The sequence below is a fragment of the Zootoca vivipara genome, chromosome 10 (genome assembly GCF_963506605.1).
Source record: "Zootoca vivipara chromosome 10, rZooViv1.1, whole genome shotgun sequence".
NCBI lineage: Eukaryota > Metazoa > Chordata > Lepidosauria > Squamata > Lacertidae > Zootoca > Zootoca vivipara.
Window position 1 is genome coordinate 23,666,311 of NC_083285.1, and position 27,650 is coordinate 23,693,960.

Sequence of the window (27,650 nt, forward strand, 5' to 3'; positions counted from 1 at the left end):
AAGTAAACCCATTGAAATCATCTGCCCTAAGTTACTCATGTTCATTAATGTCAGTGGGTCTACTCTGAGTAAAGCCTAACACTGCCTACATCCTGAAATCAGCAAGCTCTTGGTTGCATTCATTGCTTGCAATTTTGTCTAAAAGAGAAGAGTGATAAGCAACCTTAAAATTTCATTAAACTAGCATTCAGGAAAGCCTTTGGGTTGCAGGCATGGAGCATGTGCTACATTTCCTAAATGTTATGTTTTGATATGTATTAGCATTGTTTTGAATTCTAATTGTTTAACTTTAATATTTTGCAAGCTGCTGCGTAATACTTGGTTTTTTGTTTTTGTTTTTGTCTCAGTATTGTGCAGGTAGACAGGGTTGTCCTGTGCCTAAGCCATTCTGAAAATAAATATTATGAAAATCGGCAACAACCCCAAAAAAATATGCAAGGAAATAGACATAAAGCCTGCACAAGTGAAATACACATCTGCATTATTTAGTAACATCAAACTTTCAGCCGTTATCTGCAAAAGTGTTGCACCACAAATCACCCATCCCTGCAAGAATCTTGCTCTACGCTTTGATTTTGGACTGGTAGCAAACCACCATAAAGAGTGAGTTATGTGGTTGACATTTTGTTTACAGCTGTAACAGGAACACCAAGCACCATAAAATACTGAGAATGGAGGGACCAAACAGAGTGTCAATTATTGCTGCACACAGCAAAAGGAAGGGAGAGAGTGGGAGTCGGAGCCTGGAGTTATCGTTAATTCCAGGCACCAGGTGGTATGTCACTATTATCACTCCCATGTCATTTTAAAATGATGCATTATATAAATGCATTGCAGCTTCTACCTCACAGAATTGTGCTGTCTTTCATTATGTACTGCCATGCTATGTAGAACATTTAGCCTTATTTTTCCCCTCTGTATTAACGGACTATATGTGTATAATATGTGCCAGCCAATTGTTTCTCTGTGTTATTTTTATATAATATGGGGCCAATATTTTGCATCTCAGTCCTAGCTTTCCAATCTTTGCTTGAAAGTAAAGCTGGTTGCTTTCAGGTTTTGCCCCATTGCTATCCCATGATGCAAACAATCCAACGTCTTGAATCTGGATGTGTGTGATAGCCCTGCTTATCCCTTCCGCCTGAGAATTAACCTTCAGCAGAAGAAGATACATAACAGACATGGCTTCATTCTGACTTGGAAGGGAAAAAGAATCTCCGAGAAGAGAACAAAAATTCCACTGGTAGACCTTCAAAGATTCATCTTCCTTCTGTATGATTATGTACAGAATCTGGACCATCAATGATACCAAAAAAAGTTGAGAGAATTTTTGAAATTTAGGTTTAGAGAAAATGAAATCCCCCCTCCCGCAACAATTTGGTTTTAACAGACCATAACTCAACATGCTGTGTTGCCTTCCTTCAAATACATTTCAACCCAAAGCTTATAAATAAATATGACTGGATGTTTTGTTTTAGAAGAGCTGCAGCTTAAAATAACTGCATGCCCACTAACCTGCTGTTCTATGTAATGCCATTTGTCACAGCACCCAACAATCCCTGTGCTTCTAAGCTTGAAATACTGTTGCTCAAATTGCTTTTTGCTAAATGCAGTAGTTTCTACAAAATGTAAAAGCAGCATAATATTACCCCATGGGTGGCAGTAGTTTCACTGTGCGATAAGAGGTTTCCCTAAAATGTATATTTATTATTTACAGCAAAAGAGGAAGTACATAAAACTAGATGGTTTTTACTCAGAAACCAGTAAAATTTAGGTGTGATTATATGGCTAGCATTGCATCTGCAATCTACTTCTCTCTCAGCAGTGGAAGAGGTGAACCATACCTTTAGCATTACGGTTAAACAGAGATCACAAGTTAATGCCTTCAGATCCGCCCTATATGCACATAGACAGTAGAATGAATAGTGCACCTTCCAATAGAGGCATTACATTTTAATACGGCCCATGTGTACAAAATAGCCAGCACAGTTTACTTCAGGCATAGGCAAACTCAGCCCTCCAGGTGTTTTGAGACTACAACTCGCATCATCCCTAACCACTGGTCCTGTTAGCTAGGGATGGTAGGAGTTGTAGTCACAAAACATCTGGAGGGCTGAGTTTGCCTGATGCCTGGCTTCCTTCATCAGTTCCCAGATTTTTAAATCAGGGATTCTTACTATATAATCTGAGCCTGGTCACACATTTCATGCCTTCAGACTGTATTTGAGCATACAGTCCTGCATACTGTAGCTATCTGGAGACAGCAGCAGAGATGGGGCAGGTCATTGGAAGGCGCCATCATTCTTTCCCCAGTTCTAGCCTGGAATGGCACTACATCATAATATGCCGTTCCCAGTGAGGCACTGTAACAGAACATGGCAGGTCGCTGAGTGTCATTTGCAGCTCCAGCACTGGTGGAAAAAAATAAGTTGCTTCTTAAAGGAAGAAAACAATACAACGAGACCTCTGCCAATTATTCTAATAAGCCTGCGCCCGCCATTCTGCACCATTCATAGAATTCCTCCTATCTCCCACACCTGAGGAAATTGCTGAATTTCTGCCCAGTTTCATAGTTTCTGAATGGCTGATAGGGACAGGCTAGCATTTCTGGTTTAGCACTAGATAGAACTAAGGGCTGCATCCAACATCCTCTTGAGCTTAGTGGGCATTTTAAAGCTGCACAGTCTATTGAGCAACAAACATTACCAGCAACATGCTTATTTTTGCATTCTCTTGCACAACAACATCCCACTGCCACATCTAGGAGAAGGAAAACTCTAGGAGAAGGAAACCTCCACTGCCTTGCTGCCATACTCGCCCGTGAGAAAGGCTTGGGGAGTAATCCTCGAGGAAAAATCCATACCTGCTGCCTTTTGAAACATCTTTAGGAGAAGAAAAGGTTAAGGAGTAAACCCCACACAAATCTGGAGCACACTCCCTAAGACAGTTGGATGGCGCCTTGTATGCCTCTTTCCTTCCATGGATTTAGCTTTGTAGCCAAGCTATAGTGTGCAGTGCCTTTGTTGACATGAATATGTACCACTGAGTGCCAGGACCCTCCTGTTTCTTTGTGAAGGAGAAGCAAATCAGGAATGATCTATGAGAAAACGAATCTCTTTTTTACTTGGTTATGCAGAAGAGCAGGCTGCTCTTCTGGTCTGGGTGTGGTAGGTTTTCTGGAAGTGATATAGGGTGGCATTCAACTAAGTTCTAATCAGATCAGAACCTTTGGTGTTTACGGACCTAACTTTGTCGTGATAATTAATTTCAGTGCGTCTGCTCTGAGTAATTCACACTGCTGGAAAAATCCTCAGTCACAGAAATCCTGGGTTTTCTGGAGAAATCTATCATCTGTCTGTCTGTCTGTCTGTCTGTCTGTCTGTCTATCTGTGTACCAATTGATTAATTGCAGGTTAATATTATTTTAAAAAACAATTCCCTTTGTCTGTTTAGGTCATCAAAGAATTTAAGTTCCCTGGGTCAGAAAGTACCTTGAAGCTTACATTTGAGGATGGCCCAAGCACAATGAATTCAGTCTGGGGCCTGGTTTGCACAACATGGAAGGCCATGCAAAAGTGTGAGCTCTTAGAGAGGGTTTTGCAGCCACTTTAGTCCTTTTTGCTGCTACGCCACACTGAGCGAAGCCAAAGTCTGGCTTAGAGTGTCATGCAAACCAGGCTAAAGTCAGCTGCACCAAGCATGACTCACAGCGAAAGCACATAAATTATGCTACCCCTTTACTGACCTTCACATGACTCTCCACTTGGTGAAAACATGCCATTATCATGGTAGCCATCCCTGCATTCACAGTGGTACCATCCAGGGAGGTTAATACAGGTGGCACGGCTGTCGCACTGAACAAAGCCATCTGAACATTCATCAATGTCTGTTCATCAAACAGAAAAGGGAAAACAGCAACAAGACTGTAACATAAACTAGCATAAGCTGCTGTTTGTGGACACACAAAAGAAACTGATGCATTCATGGATATATGAATATTTCTAAGCAGAAGTGTTTAAACTCCATATCCTAGTATGCAATAAATCTAATAGGAACTGGAACTTTGCAAGCCTTCTTGGAAAAAAAAATGTGAAATGAAAAATAAATGAGAGCCATAAACAAAACAACATTAAATTATACTCTGTATTGTTTAAACATTTCTAATTCATTCAATGAAGACAAATGATAAACAGACAGCTTTGCGTTTCAACTGACCATGGCAAGCGGGGAAAATATGATTCCAGCAATAGTTATATTTCTAGCCATTATCTCCTCCCGGCAATCCTTACACTAGGCTGCCTCATGTAAACCAGGATTATCTATTTCTGTAGAATGTCAAGACATTAAATCCTAACTCCCATTATCTAGGAGCTAATGCTGCTCGAAAATGACTGCAAAGACTGCTGATAGAAGAGAGAGAATAGTCCTAAACACATTTTTGAATATGAATCGCACCATTTGATTCTTAATAATTAGAATGCTTTTCGATCTGTAACAAACAATTTCCCTGGACCTACATATTGTTTCCCCAGAGAATGTGAAAAGGTAGAACTTTCAAGCAACACAAGCGTTTGTACCAAATCTCTGCTGATGCTGTTTAGTACTTCCCTGAGAAGTGGAACAACAAAAAGAGAAGTAAAGCAAATCTATGTCTAGAGTTTGCTAAAGTAATAAAGAGTAAGTAGTGAACAGTTCTCTACAAATTAGTTCCAGAAACAGGAAGGACAGCAGCTGGTGTATTAAAAACCAAACAAACAAACAAAAACCCACATAGGAACAATTGATCCAGCTCTCTCAAAAAACCATAGTATTTCATTATACTTTGGGGAAAATGCATAATTTGAAATCTATCTTGTTTAGCAATATTATATTCCCAGTTACGGCAAACCAAGACTATGGTTGGACCCCTCCCCCATCTACATAATGCATACATTGGGTAATTAATGATGTAAATAGCATGCTACAATGTTGTGTACTCAGGTTACCATCTTCTCTGTGATATGACTTTAAAAAGTCATACACATTAGACCATTAAGCCTCCTTCTGGCTACCCTTTTATAGTATTAAGCAGCAAATCCAAACCCAACACTTTTAATTACAGCTTTTCACACCCTCCCTCCCAAATGTTTTTGCAGCTACAGATGAAAATTTACACCAGACCTTCCAGTTCTGTAACGAATCCCTAGGTGCCAGTAAAACAAACTATGCTCAGGAAACTATTTGCAAATTTAAGCCCAACTTCCCTTCTGCCTCTGCCTTTGCATGCTCTTGGAAAGAAGTTGTAAGTGAGATATTGGGTGGCAGGGGGAGATGAGATGAAGATATCAAGGAGAATTGTGTTGATTTGGAGGGAATGAACCTTTTTATGTTGGCAGGAAGAATGCATTTGGATATGCTATACAACACACAAGGAAAAATGAAAGTCTATCATCAGAAACCTCACTGTGTTCCTTGGAAATGATTGTCTGATGCTTTCATGCCAACTACCACATATTGGCCATGTTGGACATCATAGTAGAACACGACTTATTATGATGGGAATGAGCCTAGCTTCAGCTTGGCCTTGCATGCTTCCTCCTGCTCATCTGACACCTTGGATGCTATCAATACCTGCTAGTTCATATTGGCCAAATCTGAATGCCTTGAGAACCCATGGATTAGCATGATGGGAACTAGCATAGTTCCCCCTGGTTTTGCAAACTCCTGACATGGCCACAAAGAGGAGTCTGGAAGTTTCAGCTACAATTTTTGATCAATCCCACCTAACACACTGGTTAATTTTAACAATGACTTGTTTGAAACAAAGCTTCAAGCCATAATTTAGGAACAGACTGGGTTAAAACAAACCATAGTTAAAATTAACTAGTTTGGAGCTTGGATGTAACAGAAAGCTGTGATTAATCAAAACTGAAAGCAAAAACTTCCAATTTCTTTCCTACAACTAAATTGGAGAAGTGTGGCAAAACTGCTGGTGAATCCAGGGAGAGGCAAGGTTCACATCACAATAAACCATAGTTCCTCATGATGTCTGAACTAAGCCATTGAATTAAAGGCTACAGTGGCTGTCATACAGAATTCTTGATAGTTTAGAATAGTGAAAATCTCCAAGCCAAAACCATAAAAATGTTGAATGCAGTCTTTGTTGCAAAGGGAGGTAAGGAGAGTTTGCATTTAGAATTATAGCAACTACTTAGCAATATGCATTCAAAATACTGAAAGACAGATTTCTCTCTTGCTGAGAGATTGGATTCATTTATTGAGAACAACAGGAAAGAAAACACACAAGTTAGGTCAAAGGTGTATTAATGAATTAAACAATTTTTGTACTCCTCTCTTCAGAACAACACTGTGACGCTGTAAACTTCCTAATTATGAACAGAGCATCCTAGTCAGAGGCATTATGCATTTTTATGAGCACTCTTACTGATTATTCATAAGGGGGAGGGCAAATCTTGATTGACATGTCAGTATTGGTAAACTGACAGCCAAAATAACTATTCTGTATTTATTTTCCAAAAAAACTGACAAACCAATATCAAAAGAAATATCACTTCGGATGAAATGCTTTCACATATGCCAATAAAGAAAGAAATACTCTCCTCTCATTTCCTAATGTCAGAATACAAAGTTGTTGAATGGAGCTGTGTATGACTGTCTGCCATTAATATGCTGATGGAAGAACTCTGCTGGTCTCTAGGAAATGACAGATTGTCTGCTAACAACCAATTCCACTGAAAATGCCTGCAGTTAGTCAATGCTGAATAGTATTCTATTACCCTCTAAACTAGAGGTCTAAAGCTGCTGCTGCAGCCCATCCCTTTAGGTAAGGGATGGACAACCTTTGTTTCTGCCAAGGTCTGCATGTCCTTAGGGATAATCTGTAGGTGGAGACCAGCCAAACATGCCAACAGTCGCTGGAGGGAAAACCAATGATGGGTGGAGCCAGGGCTTTTTTTCCAGCTGGAACCCTGTGGCAGTTCTTTAGCAGGTGTTGCAAAGGGTTTTATTTGTTCAATTTCTACCCCACCCTTCATCACACAGGGATTCCAGGGCAGGTTCCACACTAAAAACCATAGCATACAAAGCATACGTAAGGTAACAAACAAAATGAAAATTCTCAGCCTGTAAAATTCTCAGCTCTCGTCTCCAGTGCTGTTACGTTTCAAATCCAGGAGACATTGCCAAGGGACACTGATCTGGAGGTTTTGACACAGCTTTATTTTGCCTTCTTCTCAATTCCAGATGTAGCAGTGGATTAGCTAAACATGTTGAATAAAAAATAATCATGCAAAGTGGGTAATGTGGATACCCCTTGTCCTAATGCATACAAACATGTGTGTGATTTGTTTATTCATTTTATTTCACCACCTTTCCTCCAAGGGACTCAAGGTAGATCAGGCTAAAAATGATTGGTGCAGGGTCATCCAGTGACCTTCATAGCTGACTCTCCAGACCTAGATGAACTGTCTAATCCAGGTTTTCTCAACCTTGGGTTCCCAGATGTTGCTGGACTACAACTCCCATCATCCCTGACCACTGGTCCTGCTAGCTAGGAATGATGGGAGTTGTACTCTAACAACATCTGGGGGTCCAAGATTGAGAAGGGCTGACTACCCACTATATCATAATGGCTCTCTTTTCTGATTCTAATATCACTGTACCCCACAATACAGAAGACTCATGAGTTTTGAGTAGCACACCAGTAGTTTGACAATGGTACAATAGTACACTATGCTTAGTATTAGTCTGAGCTATTACTCTTTGAGTGGAATATTATTCCTTTCCTTTTCCAGTGGATTTATATTGTGATGTGATTTGATGGTTAATTAGGGGCTCACTGAAAAGTTTTGCTTATCTAGCAGCTCTGAGCTCTGAGAAGCAGTGACATTCCTAATGAAGGCCAATTTAACACTGAACTGGTTAAACATTAGAAAGCTGACTCCAACATAGGAATATATGCCTCTGCGGTCTAGGGGGGGGGGGGGACCCAGTGAAGAACATTGTGACACAATGAGGTATTGTGTAAAGTATGTGCTTTCTTCACAGGAGGATAGTGACTTTTAAAAGCAATGAGTCAAAACTGGCAAATCTTGATGCTGCTGGGAAGCCAATTTATAGCAAGAGGCATGAAAAATCTGTCTAGCTCATTACCTGACTATCCTTTGGAGCCTCTACTAGTTGGCACTGTATGAGATTATTACTCAATAATTGTCATTAAATGGATCCCATGCCTATTTAATAGCCATGACAGCTTAAGGCAGGCATGTTTTCAGACACTTGCAATTTTACATAATTAAATGTGAAGCTGGCCTTCCCAACTCAACTTGTGCCAGATTCTTTTTAGTGGTCCAAAGCAAAGGAGTTCCAATGGGTTTCTTCTCACCAAATGTGTGCTCTCACTTTTTATCTCAAGGTCATTCCCAATTAATAATCAGGAGCCATTTTCTTCACTTTTTACACAACAGCTTCTGGCCAGCAGCAAAAATGTCTCCCATTGGGTCTCTTGATTAGCTCTGGAGCAAAACTGCACAAAGCAGTTGCTAGGCAACTACTGAGATGCCCTGCTGCATTCCCCGTCAGCCAATTTCAAGTTTTATTGGGGCAAGGATGGACTCCAATTCCCATCATCCCTGACGATTGGACATATTGCCTGGGACTGATTAGAACTGGAATCCAACAACATTCAAAGCTCCGCAAGTTCCTATTGCAACTTGACATAAAGTTACATCCATCTGTTAGATCATGTAATAGCTAATAATAATAATAATAATAATAATAATAATAATAATAAGGCCTTGTGTTGTTAGTCATCAGACTATTAATGTTTCTCTTCATCAAGGGAAAACATTCCACAAGCCAGCCAAATATTGTACTTCCCCCTCTTTTTAATCATTCTACCAGTAGGTTTTATGATGCTGAAGTTTAAATAAGATTTTCATAATACATTTCCATAGCAATCTGGATTTCAAACACCTCTGTCCTATCACTTTCTATGCTTTCCTTTATAAGCTGTTAGATTCCATTTTTTATTTTTGCTTTCCTTGAATGAAAGCATGTTTCAATAAAGAAGCAAAACACAAGGCACTCTCATTGAAATTGCACTTCCATGTATCTGAAAATTATGGACAATTGCAAACGGGCAACTGCATTTATTGGTCTGAAAACTGAAAACCTTTCCTTTTTTTACTCATCCCAAACACAGATGGAGAGATGGTGAGTAGCATTTGCTGTGGAAAGTTTGACCTTTATTTACTCAGAAGAATGTGGTGCCAGGATTAACCTTTTAAAACAATAATTTAACATAGCTCTCTGGACTCCCAAAGTTGAGTTTTGATCAGCTGTAAATTGCAGAAGACCTTTATCCCCAAGACAGTACATGGCAATGGCAATAGATTTTGATGTAAAGGCTCCCTAAGGCTACAAGAAGTAGCTTTATTGCAGTAGCCCTTTAGAAGACTTGCAGTTCCAAAGGCCACTGCTGTTTAAGTACATCAATAAGTAAGGGGGGTGGGGCGGAGAGAAGAAAAATATTCTGATGCTGCTATTGCCAGCATCCCTGCTTGCAGGTAAACAAAGAGGATGTGGTTGGTCCTTTTAGGGGAGCAGAGCTGGTGAGTGGGTGTGCCTCATTTCCCAAGCCCCTTCCATTGGCTTAGGAAATTAGCACATTTGATGATGGTGACGGTGATAAATCAGATCATTTCTGGACCAGTCTCCGGGGCATCTGGGACAGTTACCAGGAGTACAATCCTAGGAGTGCAACCCTAATTCATTTTATTCAAAAGTAAGACCTTCTAAAATCAATGGGTGTTACTTCCTAGTAAGTGTACATAAGACTATGGTCATTGTTCTCAGTTGGGAAGCAAGACTGGGTTCTTATCCTAAAGAATCAGGAAGACCCAATTCTAACAGCAGGAGTTTGTTAAAAATGAATCGGCTTAGGGTCTTCAGGGAGACATGAGATATTTATACTAGTGTCTAGTATAACATTTACTACTAGAATTATCAGGGGGCATGCATTTGATTCTGATGAATCCCAAAACTTGAAAATAAAAATACTGTAGCAGTTTCAGAGAGATATGAGGCTTTCCTGCGATCAAGTGGGAATCCTTTGAGGTGTCCCAAACTGAATCAGGCTGCTTCTGAAGCATTTGGACTGCTTTGGAGGTCCCAGAGAACTTGGACAGGCTCAGACTGTTGTTTTTCAAATAGTTACATTTTCCCATTTAAGGACAAGGGCAATTGTAGGAGGAAGATGAGAGGTGAAGTTTTAGACTGTCAACTCAAGCTTCTAAACAGAGAATAGCTTTTCCGGGACTCTCCCTTTTTGTGTGTGTAAACCACAGTGGTCTGGGAAGGGATGCAGAAGGAATGGATTTGCTCATTGTCAATTGGACAGAAAAGAACCACGAACTATTTTCTTATTCCTTATACCCACATGAATGCTTCTGAAAATTCACTGGCTTCTTTATCAAGAGCACCTCTTTGATGTTTGTTGTTTTCTTGAAAATTGCCCACAAAACAACAGTAAATCACAAGGAGATAAGAATGGCTGGCCGGATCAGGCTAATGGCTCATCAAGTCCAGCCTCCCATAGTGAGCAACAAGATGCCTTGTTCACAAGAAGAAAACAAGCACAACTTCCCTCTCTTTCTCCACTTGTGATTCTCAGCAACTGGCATTCAGAAACATGCTGTCTCCAACAGTGGAGGCAGAACATATTTGTCATTACCAATCCTTTTCAACAACTCAGAATGGTAAAGGCTGCACGCTACCCCTGCACCTACCCTTCCGAAATGTAGCAGTATTCACCCCCTCAGGAGTGGCTATCAAGTCTTCAATTTTCATGCCATTCTGTGAGAAAAATGTTATATGGACTCTGCTCTCTCTTCTAAATGAGACTAAATGAGAAAAGTGACCAGCAAAAATGCCCTTACAAATATTTACCTGAAATTTGGCAGGCTTTATATCCACTCCACAGGGGCTATTAATCACACAAATTCCATTGAATGTTACCAAAAGTTAACGGCATTAAAACTGCTTTTTTATTTCCCCATGACAGTGAATGTGGAGACACGAAGCTTCACAGGTTCTCATTCAAACCTGAGGTGAAACAGATGTCTCCAGAAGCAAATCAGGCTTATTTCCAAGCAGCTGAATTGGGAGTCCAAGCAAAATTTCATTCTTAGTGCATACACCTAATAATTAGATGTGCTTTACCACAAAGGGTTTGATCAAGAAAGGAGGGAAGGAAAAGAACAGGAAATAGTATGGAGAAATAGAATGCACTAATCCAGTTCAGAAATGGAGGTGACATCCCTGAGATTTTCCCCCCAGACAAACAAATTCCACACTCTTGCTGAATTTCAGAAAAACGTTAGTCATTCAGTTTGATGCTATGATAGGAGAAGGAGGGAAATGGATTACTTATTCACAGGCATGCATAATGTTTTGCCACAGATGTGAAAAGTAAACTTCTTGGCCCTAATAATCCTAAATTTGATTGTTAAATCCTTTTGAAATCAATAAAACAAACAACTTGTAACCAACAGGCTCCACACATTGCAACGTTACTAACCTTGGTTGAAACAGGGACTTCTTCTGTGAGCTGACCTTTTCAGCTACAAATCTATATGTTGACCATCAATGTCTACTTCAGATTAGTAGGGTTGCAAGAAGTATCTCAAAGCTGCTTTTGGTATACTATCTTGAGCATTTCCGTATCTACTAGCAAGACCAAACCTACCTGAAAAAAATCCATCAATATCTTCTTGGCTCTATTTTTGGGGAATGGCTATAAAAGGTTTTATTTTAATGCTGCAAAGCCTACCAGTGTTTTATATTCAACAAACAAAAAGAGCATGCAGTACAGTTTTAGCATACTCGAGCACACCACAGTCCTCAGTCACATATTTTATTTGAGATTGTGCATGGATCTTAGACCCCATTTGGGAGACATAACAGCCTGGAAGTATTCTGATATATGGCAGCTATTTCAATGTTTAAACAAGCTATCAGTCTTTTGGTTTCCTACATAGCACAACAACACACAGCACAAGCATCTTGCAGAGGAACAGAAATAGATAAAGCAAGCAAGGTTCCATTTTACCAGCTGATCTGGTCTGGCAAAACAGTAAACGGTGCCCAAACTATCACATTTTGTATCAAGGTAATTCACTATTTAAAAAGCCAAAACATAGTTAATAGGACAAAACTAGGTCTTTACTTGGTGCCAAATTGGCAACATCTTAGACAACAAGCATTTCTATGGAAGACATTCCATACCTAGAATATGTTATAACTAATAAATGCTCAGTAATTACTCATTTGTGGGGGTGGGGACTGGCCCGGTGTATGACAAATTTGCCCATTTTTCCTCTGAAGAGTAGAGGATATTCTGCTCCTGTAATGCTGAAAGTGAGAACCCAGCAAAAATGTTACATGAATTATTTTAAAGTATTAATCTCTCACAAAGAGGAGGAAATTGGTTACAGCAAATCCATTTCCGAACTGTTTCAACAGGTTGAATTAATGCAGTTCTTCAATGCAATATTTCTGCTGTCATGTTGTGTGAAAGAGCAAATTTATTCCTACGACATATCAGGGCTTTTTGTATCCTTTGCAAGAGCACGGCTGTGGTATTTTGGTTGGGTTTTTTTTAAAAAGTACCCTGTTCATGGAAAACTAATTTAGTTCCATTAATGAGAAGGAAGCAAAATGTGATTGAGAATGTAGTATGGAATTATAGTTCATTAATTCTTCAAGTATGTAATTTCCCACACTCCTGATCCCCCATTGATTTTTCTGCACACCCCTATAAGTCCTGCTAAATGCCAGCGAAAGAAAATTCAGTCGTGTTGTTATTTCATGTGTGGCAGTGGCAGTGCTCCAAAATTAGATAGAAACATTATGAAAGGTGTGGGTTTTTTTCCAGTGAATGCTTCACCATGTGGCCTTGTTAACATTTCTTTGTTGTCAGAAATTGATCAATCACAGACCCTACCGACAACCGAGGCTACGATAGTTTCTCATTAGGCAGCCAATAGCATCAAAAGGTATGACACTTGCAACAATTGAAGATGATAATTCACAGGACCCAATTAGGCATGATGAATTGAGTGCATGCTTGAATACTTTAAAAAGGGGAAATATATTTTTTGTCTTCTAGGATGTGTGCCTTTGGCTATGTCACTGCCCATTAAAGAGACAGGCTAATTGAAAATACTGTATTACTATATTTAGATACTGACTCCGACAGAATCTTTCGATACATCTACTTTCTGTGCCTCTCTCTTAACTCATCCTCTAAAATTAAACTGGTTTTCCTATGACCTTCATAGTTTTGAAATATATGAAAAATAGAAAATTTATTATGATTATAATGGTGCATCTAACTTCCTGATACTATCAGAAAGATGCTCCTTCAGGTATACATAGCCAAGGCTGTCGTTACAATATATTTACTATTTAACTTAAATCAATTTCTGCATGTATATTAAATTAACATTTCCAAAACCACAAACACCTCAAGATAACCCTTGTTCGTTATGGAGTCCTACAGAGTCACACATGGCTTACCATGTGTGACACATGGTTTACCAAGGCTTAGGATGAAAAGTAAAAACTGGATATATGTAGTCCAAGCTCCTAGCCTTGTCATGATGTTGCACATGCCTAGTGCTTGAGTTCATGGATGTATAGGCACCAGCCTTGCAAGGCCAATGAAATACACCTTCCCATCTGCCCAATGGAAGGCAGAGTATGGAATGGCTTTCTGTCCCTTATGCATGTGATCTGCAACAGTTGCGATCCTTCAAAGAATACAGGCTTAGGGCGAAAGTAGACCATATGTATATTGTACTAAATACGATTTTAAAAAAATTCCTTCCAGCAGCACCTTAGAGACCAGCTAAGTTTGTCATTGGTATGAGCTTTCATGTGCATGCACACTTCTTCAGTTCCCCAGAACTGTGCATGCACACGAAAGCTCATACCAATGACAAACTTAGCTGGTCTCTAAGGTGCTGCTGGAAGGAATTTTTTTATTTTGTTTCAGCTACGTCAGACCAACATGGCTACCTACCTGTAACTAGTACTAAATATGAACACTGTTGCCACCTCTAAAATGAACACAGGGAAAGGGATAATAAAAGGGTGGGGGGAGGGGAATTGGCTGTTGTCATTATTCACTTTACTTCCTATAATAATATAATGGACCATAATTCATAAAGGAAAGAGCTTGGAGTGAGTAATGAAGGTCATTCTTTATTCTCTTCATATGTGGAAAGAAATTATATTTATAATGTATTGCTGAATCTTCATATTCATGTTTTATTTATGCCACACTATAAATTTAAGAACTATGGATTTGATCCAGTCCACCCAAGCACAGCACCTCTGCAAAGAAGGACTGCCATAAGAAATAAAGAGAGTTCTGTTCTCCTTCTCTCCCTAGCCTTGTGTAGGGTCACACACGTTTGTGACATAGAATGGGACACAATGTATTGACAGAGCAAAGGGGGCTGACTCAAAATGATAAGGTAGTGATGACAGTCTCTCCGGGCCACTCCTCTATACATCAGCATTGTATCCTGAAGTGAAAAGAATCAAACCTTTTTCATTTCAAAGATCTCTTAGTAAAACCAAAGCAAGATATATATTCAGGAAACCCCCAAATTATTTTGTTATTTATGCAGCACACAATCAGTGTTCAGGGTGCTTTATAGAATAAAAAAAAAAGAAGGCAGACATCTACTACCCCTTGGAGCTTGCAGTCTGCAATTCAACACAATGGATTTATTTATTTATTGCATTTGTGAATTGCTCTTCCTCCCAAGGGAGTCCAGAAAAAATGTATAATAATAATAAGAAAACCCCCAAAATAAAACATAAAACTGGATATAGTTATAAGAACCATATATAAGCAGGCAATACATCAAGGGCAGGGAGTAAAGAGAGGAAGAAATGCATGGGGTGGGACTATAGGACCTTCAAGTATCAGATGCAATCCTATGCACACTTACCTTGGAATATGTCTCGTTTAACCCAGTGGGTAGATGCACATAAGACTGCACTGAATTATTCTATGTTCATTTCAATTCCACATACTGAAGTTTAGTTAAGAGGATGGAGAAAAGCTCTGAAGGATGAAGAGCTTGTGCTGACACTGTGAGTAGAGAGGGTACCAGTGTAGGTATTAAAGACGGGGCTGCATGTCATCTCAGTAATAAGAAGGAAGAAGGACCTTTTTGGGTAGCAGAGTTGTGAATGGAGATGTAATATTAGCGATAAAGAAATAATGAAAGGCTACAGAGGAGAAGGTTGCAGTGGCCAAGTAAGGAGACAACCCAAGCTGCAACACGCATTCATTTTCTTTGTAGAGGCTGCTGCTCTGCAAAGCTTCCATTTTGGTCACACAAATTGGTCCTTTGTGGTACTATACCCAGAGATCCACAAATCAACTTGCCAGCTCACCGGGGCCAGTCCCCCTGGCTGTCTAGTAAGTAGGATTTTTTTTTTTGCAGAGTTTGAAGAAGGTAATCTCTTCAATGAGCAGCAGTTTCTTGCCCTCTACATCCCCTAACGCAAATGAGCAAAGAAATAATGGCTAGCTACCAAAACAAGACAATAATTGTGAACTACTATTGACACATGTTTAGGTATCTTTCCTGTAGAAGTGCAGGGGACCCCTTGACTAAAATATAAAATAAAAGCATAAAATAAAAGAAACAGAACCTTAGCCTGAGCAGAGACTAAGCAATTTTCTTCTCTCTTTCAGACTCCTCAAAGTGCTTTCCGAGCTGCGTGATTAACTTGACAGGAAAATTCTATTTTGTATAACATTTAAGTTGCTAGGAAAAAAATTAGCCGCAATGCATTTCTTTATGGCATAAAAGAAACTAGGGAAATTGACCCCAGTCTGACTTATTAAATCCTGGCACACTTCTTACTTAGTGAAAAGTACAAACTTTAATGGTGACCTATTTTATCTTTACATCTGTAGAAACAGACATTCATCCTGAATACTAATTAAAGGAGGGCAAAAGATTGATTTATGGAAATAGGGCTAGAATGCACAGGGAATGTAAAAGATCCTTCAGTTATATTCCCTCTTTCTTTAGATTGTATCTGCTATATACTTCAGAAAGTTGTTTGCTCAATATGTCATAACCAAACTTTGCATAATGGTTTCTGACACCACCGAGCTGGTTTTTGTCTCAGACTGGATACAGTTGGAGTCCATTTTGAATCAAGATGTTGGGCTGAACCTTTCAAAACTGCTCTGACATTTGGGTTTCTTAGAATTCCTGTGCAGTGCCAGGTATAAGGCTGATATATCCACATATTTGTTGAGGGCTGATCAGCAACCTATCGGGAACCTGTTAATTGCCTTGCCAGGGATGAAGCACAAAGAGGCAAGTTCTTGTCCTTGTGCTACTTGGCTACCCATTCAATGGGATGGGCAAAGAAAGAAATGAAAAGAAACCAGAGAAAGGAAAATGAAGCTTTACTTCTCTCCTGAGACTTGAGGGAAAAAGTGGACAAACTTTCTTGATTAAAATTTGGTAGGGTCACCTGGAGTCATATATAATTGCTCAGACCAAATCCAGTTAGCTATCTTACAAATCAACTGGGTATGAGTTCATTGTGACTACTGTTATCTGAACACTGCAGTAAATCTGAAGTGCTAAATACTCCAGCAGCTTTAGCAGTATCAGCACACTTAACAAGCTTTGTAGCAGTTTTGAGAATAAATTATATTCTAAGTACTAGTAAAACTATTTCTCTAAGAAACCACGAGTACCGGAATTAAAAGGATTTTATGCAAGCTCCCCTAGGGACAGTCATAATCTAAATCTTTCTATTATCATGGCCAGTGCACCTGAACAAATTAATTTAAAGTTGCAGTGAAGAGCAGCAGTCACACATGCAAAATGTTTAGCTTCCACAGAATGTGACACGTAACTCTAGAGAGATCTAATCTATACCAATTACCTGGGCAAGCCTCTAACCTGAGTTGAATTTAAATCTTCCAAACCTCAGGTATGCAAATGAAGTTACAAAACAGAGAAATGTTGTATTACTGGTCATGAAGTTCACTGGGTGACCTTGGACCTTGGACCAGTCACTGCCTCACAATCTAACCTACCTCACAGGGTTGTCGTGGGGGATTAAATGAGAAGGAAGAGAATCATATATGCCACCCTGAGATCCTTAGAAGCCTTGCCATCAGCTGAGTGACACCACTGGATACCGCCCAAAGCGAAACAAACCTATATGCATTATTTGCCCCCAAGTAATGCGTGAAAATAGCCCCATCCATTTGCAGAGAAAGATGTATTCTTTCTAAATGAAACTGTTACTACAATGGAGGTTTCTACCTAAGAACAACAGGATTATTTTTCACTTCTCAGTGGACTATTGCTGTTTAGAGCTTGATAACACCACACAGAGACCTGACATCTGTTTGAAAATCTTTTTGATAGTAAAAAACTGGTTGATACAACCATTAATGGAGGTAGCAAATGAGATTTTAGGGGGGGGGCAAAGCACCAGAGACTTGGAAAGAAGCTTTTATTTCTCTGATACCAAAACCGGATGTGGATAAGACTCAGGTTAAGAATTATAGACCAATCTCCTTATTAAATGTGGACTACAAGATATTTGCTAGTATCTTGGCGTTAAGATTGAAAAGGGTGTTGAAAGACTTAATTCATAAAGACCAGGCAGGATTCCTGCCTGGAAGACATATGAAGGACAATGTAAGATTTATAATAGACATTTTGGAGAGACTGGAAGTGAAAATAAACACCAAAGCAATGTTAATTTTTGTGGACGCCGAAAAAGCCTTTGATAATATTTCTTGGAATTTTATGAAAAGAAATTTTGAAAAAATGGAGGTTGGCCAAAATTTTGTTAATGGGCTTAATGGTATCTATTCTGAGCAAAGAGCGAAGATTATTGTAAATAATGTGGTATCAGATGAGATAAGAATTGAGAAAGGAACAAGACAAGGGTGCCCACTCTCCCCCCTGTTATTCATTTCTGTACTAGAGGTTTTGTTGAATATGATAAGGAGCGATGAAGGTGTCAAAGGGATTACAGTGGGTTCGAAACAATATAAGTTAAAGGCCTTTGCAGATGATTTAGTATTGACTTTGCAGAATCCCGAACAGAGTGCAGTGAGAGCACTGCAGATAATTCAAGAGTTTGGCAGTGTGGCGGGTTTTAAGCTGAATAAAGGGAAAACTAAAGTATTGGATAAAAATCTGACACTACAAGAGAGACAGAATATAGAGGAATGCACAGGACTGAAGTGTGTAAAAAAGGTGAAATATCTAGGAGTTAATATGACGTCAAAAAATTTGAATTTGTATAAAGACAATTATGAGAAATTATGGAAAGAAATCCAGAGAGATTTGGAAGTATGGACGAGGTTAAAATTGTCTTTAATGGGTAGAATAGCAACTGTTAAAATGAATGTTTTGCCGAGAATGTTGTTTTTATTTCAGGCCCTACCGATAGTTGATAAAATGAAATGCTTTCAAGAATGGCAGAAGATATTGTCTAAATTTGTCTGGCAGGGGAAGAAACCAAGAATTAAATATAAACTTTTGACTGATGTTAAAGAAAGAGGAGGATTTTCCCTGCCGGACTTAAAGATTTACTTTGAAGCTGCTGCCTTTTGTTGGTTGAAAGATTGGTTTTTGTTAGATAATGATGATTTGTTGGATTTAGAGGGTCATGATAACGCATTTGGTTGGCATGCATATTTATGGTATGATAAAGTGAAATTGCATAAAGGTTTTAAAAACCATATAATCAGGAAATCATTGTTTAATGTCTGGATGAGATATAAGGATTTGTTGGAAAGGAGAACTCCTAGGTGGATCTCACCTCTTGAGGCAAAGAAACCTAAAAGGACAAATATGGATGAGAATAGGTTGAAGTACAAAGATATCTTGATGGAAGTGGGAAACCACCTTAAGTTAAGACCATACGAACAATTGAAAGATAGGTTGAGTGACTGGTTTCAGTATGTGCAGATAAATGAGGTATTTAAGTTAGACAAAAAATTAGGATTCCAATCAGAAAAATCGAAATTGGACTATATGGAATTGGCAGAATTGACAGGAAGACTCCGGGACCAGACTAATGACAAAGTTTCAAAGGACTGGAAGAAATTTAAAATGTATATAGGGAATGTATTCGATAATTAGAGTTTGAAAATCCAGGAAAGTAAAGAGGTTAAGGCATTAGGGAAACAATAGAAGATTTAAAGTTTGAAATTAGGGTAAATGATATGAAGATGAATTAACTTAGAAGTTTTAAAGGGATTGCATGATGGGAAGGAAGATAATTTAGAAACTGCTATAGAAGTTTAAAAAAATGGAAAACAGATAGTAGGGAATTGGGGAAGCCTGAAGACAATGAGTATTATAATGGATGAGAAATGATATATTTTTCTGTTATATTTTTGTATTTTGTATTTTGATGTTTTTGATATGTTTTTGTATTTTGTATTTTGTATGTTTGTTGTATGTTTGTTGAAAAAATGTTCAATAAAAAATATAAAAAAAGAAAAGAAAATCTTTTTGATAGAACTATGGCTTGGTTATCCTGTATTTCTTTATAGCATCTTCCTTCCAGATGTTTTGTACAAATACTGTTTAGTTTATGACTGAACAGGTAAGATTGTTTACAAGGAAAATTGAACTACACTGAAGTTTGAATACATTCCCTGGCATTAGAATGGCAACCAAAGTAAGATCATATGAACCTTGGAGAGGCAGTTCTGACAGAACTCAAGGCAATTTTCAGATTTTAGGCAAAATGCTAAATTTATATTTTCATTTTTCAATCAGAGATGGAATGCAAATCTTATATATATATAAAGCTTTCTGCTCATGGATAGTCCTGTAATCTATGTAACTTTCAGCATGCATGTGAAAGTAGACATGGACAAACAGGGTTATACAAATAAAAACTAAACAATTGGAAAGCTTTTTGCATAAATTTCAAAACCCAGGCTTTCCCTCTTGTTGCCCCAGTACACTGTAAGCCACACATATGTAGTTTGATTTGATCATAGCCATAAGATAGAAATAATTTCTAATGAACTCAGCGGGGCTTACCAGGCCCAGCTCTAGGTGCAGTCCCGGGGGTGCGGGGGCGCCAGGGCGCTGGGCCGGCAGGGGAGGCGCTCGCGGTGAAGCCACGTGGAAGCCGCGCTGCGCGCTGCGAGGGCAGGGGTGCCAGAGCGATCTCCATGCCTCAGCGCCAGGGTGCCCAACCTGCTGGAGACGGCCCTGGGGCTTACTGCTACAATATAATGTACTTATGGTTCTCTGCATTACTAATATTGTCATTACCTAGCTTTAGATAATATTTCAATATATCTATGCTGCAGAAAGATGCTTATTTGCTTCAACTTGAGATAAACATAAATTCAAGATCTGTGCAACTCCACTCTAGGTTGTAACAACAATTGAAAACAATCACAATTAAAACTAAAATAATGCCCACATACACACAGTAACAATTCAAAATCTAGGTACCAAAAATAGTGATGCAAAAAACATATTCCATGACTACATTTGATGCAGAAGAATTTACGGAAAGGAAGCATGGAGCAAATGATCTAGTTATCCTTCCACAGTTGCACTTAATTTTAGATACATGTTAGCAAAGAGTATTTTTTGTATGACTTCATGTAAGGATGTAAGACTGATTTTGCAAGTCAACGAGAGGATTTCTCACCAGTTTCACAGCTTGGGCCTGTGAATCCTTGTGGGCAGGCACAGACATTGGAAGCGATACATGCTCCACCATTTCTACAACCGTCTTTGCAGAAAGCTGAAAGCATAAAAAAATAAAAATGAAAGGATCCCACAATACTATTGTAAAAACCAAAATATTAAGGAAAGAATCTTATACCCACTTACCTGAGAGTAGACACGAACTGCAAATACCAAAAAATGAAAGCACTGTAAATATCTTAAATTAACACACGGTGAATGTTTTAAATTAATGTGGTAGCCTTCAATTGTATTGAGTCCAAAGGCAAAGGTACTTTCCTACATGCCTGACTAGCAAGGATTTTGAGCAATGATTTTGAGCCTCACTCTCATGCATTAGACACTGTAGCCTTCCAGCCCATCATGTTTTGATCCATGATCTTAAAAAGTTGGGAAGTGTCTAATGTGATGCTTGTCACATTGCCAGTGATAAATCTGATGGGCTTAATTATTTCAGCCTGAGGTCTTCTTTGAACTTTGCAGGAGTGCTATGAAAGGCCCTTTTCCATGGATGCACAGCCTTCATTCAATGGTGCTTTGACATTTTAAGGCTCAAAAACATATTGGGGGGTCATTTACTGCAATCTTCTCAAGAAAATTGACATCCTGCTAGAAGAGCAGGAGCCAGACCCATACAAATGGCTCTGTCCATGTTTGGTGGGTTTTAAAATGTTGCATGAATGCTTATTCAGCTAATGACTGTCACCCCCTTGGCAGGAAGCGAAGGCCTTCAATTACAGACTTTGGAAGTTTCTAAAACTCAGCCGATAACAAAGTTTGCTTGCCTCTCTGACAGACGGGGGCAGAAGATGGGGGCTGGGCAACATGACTGATTTTGTGGGTGTGCTGATGGATAAAACTCTTTCTGCTATTCACAGAGGAGGGGTCTCTTTAAGATTAAAGAGTTGCAAGGTATTAAACTTATGTAAAGATGACCCAAAGTCTATTCACTCCCCACCCAGAAGTTCAAAGTATAAGGAGGGACTTCTGGAACAAAACTAAGGGTTTATTTAATTTCACCCTATGACGGTTTAGTGTTTCACAAATTATGCACAAAACCTAGTTTAAGATATACACCCTTTGCAGATAATTGTTAAACAGAACTCTTTTCCAAACCAAATTTCAGGTAGACTTTTCCCATTTAGAAGGGCTATCTGTGTTCCTATCCAGCAACACTTCACTCATCCAACTTCCCCTTGAGGAATTCAAACTGTGTTGCCTTGACTACCGGTAGCTAACCTCACTCAAATAGCCCAAACCCCCATCTGCCCACAATGGCAGCTAGCGCCCACCTATCTTAACAACTAGTCCTCCCTGAGAATCAATTCCCTATCTGGCCATTAAACTGTAAGCTTCCAACTTTAACGCCCTGCCCCCTGGCTCCTGATTGGCTGTTAGTCTCCCCAGCTCTCACTGGTTGCTGGATCAACAGGAGGCTGACCCAGAGCCTGTCCATCACAACCTCTCCAACATTCTGGGCAAAAGAAAACCAAGGAACGACAGCTGAGATAGCTCAGATGGTAGAACACGAGTCTCTTAATCTCAGGGTTGTGGGTTCAAACCCATGTTGGACTACAATTCCCATCATCCCTGACCACTGGTCCTGCTAGCCAGGGATCATGGGAGTTGTAGGCCAAAAACATTTGGAGGGCCAAGGTTGATGAAGCCTGGGCTAGGAACCTCATGGTCCCTCCCAACTCTACAAATTCTATGATTATATGAAATACAAGCACTTACCGGTATATTATACAAAGCAGATATTGACACAACATACTAGCAGTGCATTTATCATTGAATGTTTTACATCAATGCATATTCCAGGGAGTTGTAATTACTCACAATTCTCCACTGCGTTTGGTGGTAAACATAACATCACTGCTTTGTCTGGTGTGAAGCAGCACATTATTTATAAGAAGAGCATATGCTAAAATGAATTGACTGGGTCTCTATTGGTTCTGCCTGAATTATTCATCTTCCAGGTACAAAGGCAGCTTTAGCATTTAACAATGAAAAGGTAAAATCCAGCAAGACAATAAACAATTTGGTTTTTGTTCTGATACCTTACCTTTGCATACAGTGCCATTTCCAGTAAAACCTGGCTTGCAAACACAGTTATGTCCTCCCACAGTATTGAAGCAGAGTGCATTTTCGTCACAGCTGTGTTGGTTTGTGAGACATTCATCGTGTTCTAGAAGGTGAAACAATGCTATTTAGAACAGCAACAACAGCTATATTTCAGATGCTAAGAAGTTGAAAGTTGTAGGAGTGGTTCATGCTTATTTACTCAAAAAGCTTTGTAGGAAATAAAATTGATATTTTGTTTCAAAGCTTGGGTGCTGAAACAGTGGGAATTTCCAACAGGTTTTGGGGAACTGACTGCTTTTAATGAAAGGGGTGGCACTGTGCTGTTTTTATTTTAATTACTGGTATGGTTTTAATATAATTTATGTATGTATATAGTTTTATTTCTATCAATGTTTAATTGTTTTAAATGTTGTTGTTTGCCTAATTCTTTTTAGCAGTCCTTATTTTAATCTGTAAGCTGTCTTTAGTCCAGTCGGGGGGGGGAAAGCAATGTATAACAACAACAAAACAATAACAATAATGTGGTATAACTCTCTTGTGGGCATTCAAAACAGATTACACAGTCCAAAGCCATTAAATCAGTGGGAGTTTTGCCATCATTGTCTCCACAAATCAATGTAATAAAAATAACAGAAGTTCTCCGCAATCTTAATAATTGTGCTTCCCCTCTCACATACAATTCTGAAATGGCAGAAATAAATGTTTTGTGAGAAGATCGATATAATTTAAAGTTTCATACAGTGAATGATGCATAGAACTAAACCAGCATTTTATTTTATTTTTATTAAGAGTTTTACCATGCCTTTTCTTCAAAGAGTTCAATACATGTCACCCATTTTACTCTCACAACAACCCTGTGAGGTTTAGGCCCAGAAAGAGTGGGAGGCCTAAAATCATCCAAGAAACTTTGTGGCTGAGCTGGAATTTGCACCTGAGCCTCCCCAGGTCCGAATTTGGCCCTCTAAGCATCACAGAACAATTGCTCAACAAACATTTCTCAGAATCTTGTCCATCAAAATGTCCAGAGTTCTATGCTCACTCTGCTTATTGCTACCATGCTTCCTTATTTCTGTCCCATTTAACTACAGAGACTGAAGTCAAGAACTCCTGAATTTAACACTAATTCTTCTGAAACCTTCCCCGGGTCCCTTGAACTATAGTCACTCATTTTCTAAGCTTATGGGAATAAAGCAGTAATTTTGTGGAGCTAGTCCTTTAAGCAAGGCTAACCAGTTTAGGACTGCACACCCATTTGAACTTCAGGTTACTGCCTAGGTGCTAGCTAGACACCTTTTCTTTTTAGAAATATAATTTCAGATACTTGAGATACATCACATCTGCCTCTTTTGATGCTTTCGATTGGTAGTTTTCAAACTGTGTTTCAGGGAACCCTGGAGTTCCTCTGAAGCTTATCAGAGGTACTTGAAAGAAAAGATCAGTTATAGCAGACAAACTTCATTAAAAGACAGCTTGCCTACTGCTATTTGTCTTTTCCTGCAGTGTGCTGCCACAGGGTGTGGAGGGTGTACTAGGATATACACTGCAGGGCAAAATTCAAGTCCAATAAAGCCCCTGGCAACCACTTTTTGTGAACTATGGACCTGGAAATGTGCCCCCAAATTGTCTACAATGTGCAAGGATTATATGACAAATGTACCAGAGGCTCCTTGGCTGTTTGGTAGATATGGTTTTTAATATTCGGTTGGAAGCCGCCCAGAGTGGCTGGGGAAACCCAGCCAGATGGGCGGGGTATAAATAATAAATTATGATTATGGTTATGATTATTATGGAAAGAATGATCTGAAGCAAGCAAGTTTGAAATGGGTTTTGATTAATAGTTAAAACTTTATGATGTATGCAAATATCTCATCAATTTGCAGTATGGAAGTTGCACCTCTTTTTGGGTCGTGGTTCACGACTTTGTAGCACTGAGTGGCTCAGCTGAGATGATTCCCCCAACACATAACTTGAAATTATGTATGGGTTGGTTTTGCAAACCATGGTTTTGAGGCAATCCTAGTTACATAGTTTTGGCTGATTTTGATATCACAGGAAACTATGCTTATAACCAACAAGAAAATGAAGCTAGAAATTTTCCAGAGGAGGAGGCAGGGAAAGTAAGTTCTCATGCAGTAAGTTCTCAATGGTCCAAACTATAGTTTGGAAAATTAGAATAGGTTGTCTGAAGTGGGTCATTGTGCAACTGCTTCATTTTCATCTGCTTCAGATCATAATGATATGGTCAGAACATTTAGTCTTGCAAGCCTTTATTTAGTCTTCAAGCAAACTATATTGAATAACTGCTGTTTTTGATTCCTGAAGTACACAGTTTAATTACTTTCACCTCAGCACAAATAACTATATTATTATTCATAAAATTACCTCGCTACCTCAATAATCTTGTTTCACTATATGACTTGGTGACCACCAGCAGCCATGAATTTCACAGGCTACCTCTGTGCAGGAAAAAGAAGTATTTACATAGGATCAAGCTATTAGGAAAGAAAGAGAAGTCACAACTTTGACAATGATGGCGATGGACATTGGCTATGCTACAGAATTAAACAGATAGGCTTGGCTACTTTTTATCATCATCTTAAGGTTATTGAAATCTATCTGGGTTCTCTTTTCATGTAATTTATCCCATTCAGTGGACTAGTTGGTCTGGTGTAATTCTGTTACCTTTTCTTCCCTTGCCATGCTGTCTTGTTTAGATGTGCAAAGACATGGAGGAGGACAGAATTGCAGGTGGTCTTTAATATATTTATTACAAGGCAAAGGCCTTGAGCTAGAAATGGCAGCTTTAAAATTCAATCATATTTTAAGCTCAGCTGATTTAATTCTCAGCTGTTCTCTTCCACCCCCGGGTGCCTGGGGAGCTGTAATCCTATCATTACTGGACCATGGCAACTCAGGAAAGGCCAAATTTATAAGCTTCTGCCCACAATGATCATAATCTTAAAAGAACCTCCTTTGCCCAAATTTAGAGGTAATTCAAAGGGGCACCTTTGCCCATATGAACTTCCCTAACCTATAAGGTCGTCATCCCAGGCTCTGTTCTCCCTTTACATCAGACTTGTTTGGTGAGTACCAGACACAGGGCCTTTTTTGTGGATGCACTTTAATTATGGAATTTCCTGCCTGGAGAAAAAAAAGCATTGTAAGTAAAGAAGTAAAATTGGAAATGAGGCAAGGAGTGCAGGTGGTTCACTGTGGTGTCCAAGGTAAAAAGGGAAAGGCTATTTTGTTAAAGGCATTTTCATTCCTGTCGCTCTGCATTGAAATATTGTCCTCCATCTCCACTACAAACATCAGAAGAGGGGGATGTGTATGAAAATGAGATGTGGTGGATTAAAGACCAATGACACTCCTCCCCTACCTTTCACTGTCCTTGTTTTTGTCTTTATGGCTTGCTTAGGAGAGCAAATAGTGTGAGATTTAAGGTGACTTCCATTCAGCACTGGGCTGCTATGCCCCAACAATCATTCACTGGCTTAAAGAACAAACTGAGAAGTCTTCGTGGTTGTCTGGGACCAACAGGATGCACTTTTTACAGGGGACAGGAGGGATCTTACCAACAAATGAGAAGATTACAAAACTAGTTGGCATATGCTTTCTTGGAAGTAAGTCTCACTGAATTAATTTAGACTTGCTTCCTAGTAGGCTGCAATTCTAAACTTATTTATCCGGGAGGAAGGCTGAAATCTTATGCACACTTGCTTGGGAGTAACAGCCATTGAATATTGCAGGGGGCTTCCTTCTAAGCCAGCATTCACAGGGTTATGCTGGAGTAGCCAAAGCTATGTTCTTCTTGGTAAGCATGCATAGGACTATGTCCTGAAGCAATCAAAACTACTCACTTCCAGCTTTTACATTTTCCTCGCTGCCGTGCATCTAACTGCCAAATGTGCATTAATTAAACAGGTGAAGCTTTTTTTAGATAAGCAGACAGAGCTGGCCCTACCATTAGGCAAGGTGATTCCCTGCCTTGGATGCCTAAATAACTCGGCCAGCTTTCAGTACTATGTGCCTGGACAATTTATCAGGGCTATGGGTCGGAAATGCAAGTGTCTGCCTGTACCTATCTATGTACTTTGTCCACATCCTTGCACTAAGTGAAATTCTTCCAACATAACTGGACAAAACATTGCTTCTGTGTTATTGATTTGGGCTAAACACAGGGGTTGGGAACTAATGCACACATCTAGCTTGACCTTTAGTTAAATGCATGGAAATAGAACTTTTGCCTAAATTGTTTCCTATGAACTACAGCTTTCAAGAAGATCAAGCATGGTTTATTTCCTCCTAAGAAATCATACGTTTTTCAGTGATTCTCAGCCTTGGCATAAAAAGGGTTAGTCATTCACAGTTTTTAAAATGGAATTTTCCTCAAAATATACAACACCATCGAAGCAACCACTCTAACAGCTAAATAATGCAACAGAGAGGGGAAAGAGAGAAGACACTCTTTTTTTTTTTAATGCTGCAGTGCTCTGGGAAGGGAGCCCATCCATTTTTTACTATACTGCTGTAATGGAATTCTCAGGAGGAAGATGCTTTCTTAAAGATTTCAGGTTGAGTAGACAGTCAGATGCAATAGCTTTATTGCCACAAAAATAGCCAACATTGTTTTCCAGACCGAAATTATTGGGTGCACGGTGCTTTTACTACTATATTATTACAATATATCATGTTCCTAACAGAGTCACACTTAAGGTATTGCTAATTCAGGGATAGATGGGGACAACGAGCAAAGGGCTGATTTAA

The 27,650-nt window shown here is 39.2% G+C and overlaps 1 protein-coding gene across 1 annotated transcript in view; it reads right to left on the reverse strand.

Moving 5' to 3' along the window:
* The window catches only part of NELL2 (neural EGFL like 2), a 113,867-nt gene that overhangs the window by 12,910 nt on the left and 73,307 nt on the right, over nucleotides 1-27,650 (reverse strand). Inside the window, exons 14-16 of the mRNA XM_035128429.2 lie at nucleotides 22,864-22,986; nucleotides 20,761-20,856; nucleotides 3,746-3,886 (exon numbers count right to left, since the gene is read on the reverse strand). Coding sequence (XP_034984320.1) covers nucleotides 3,746-3,886; nucleotides 20,761-20,856; nucleotides 22,864-22,986 — 360 coding nt within the window. The remainder of the gene's footprint in view (nucleotides 1-3,745; nucleotides 3,887-20,760; nucleotides 20,857-22,863; nucleotides 22,987-27,650) is intronic.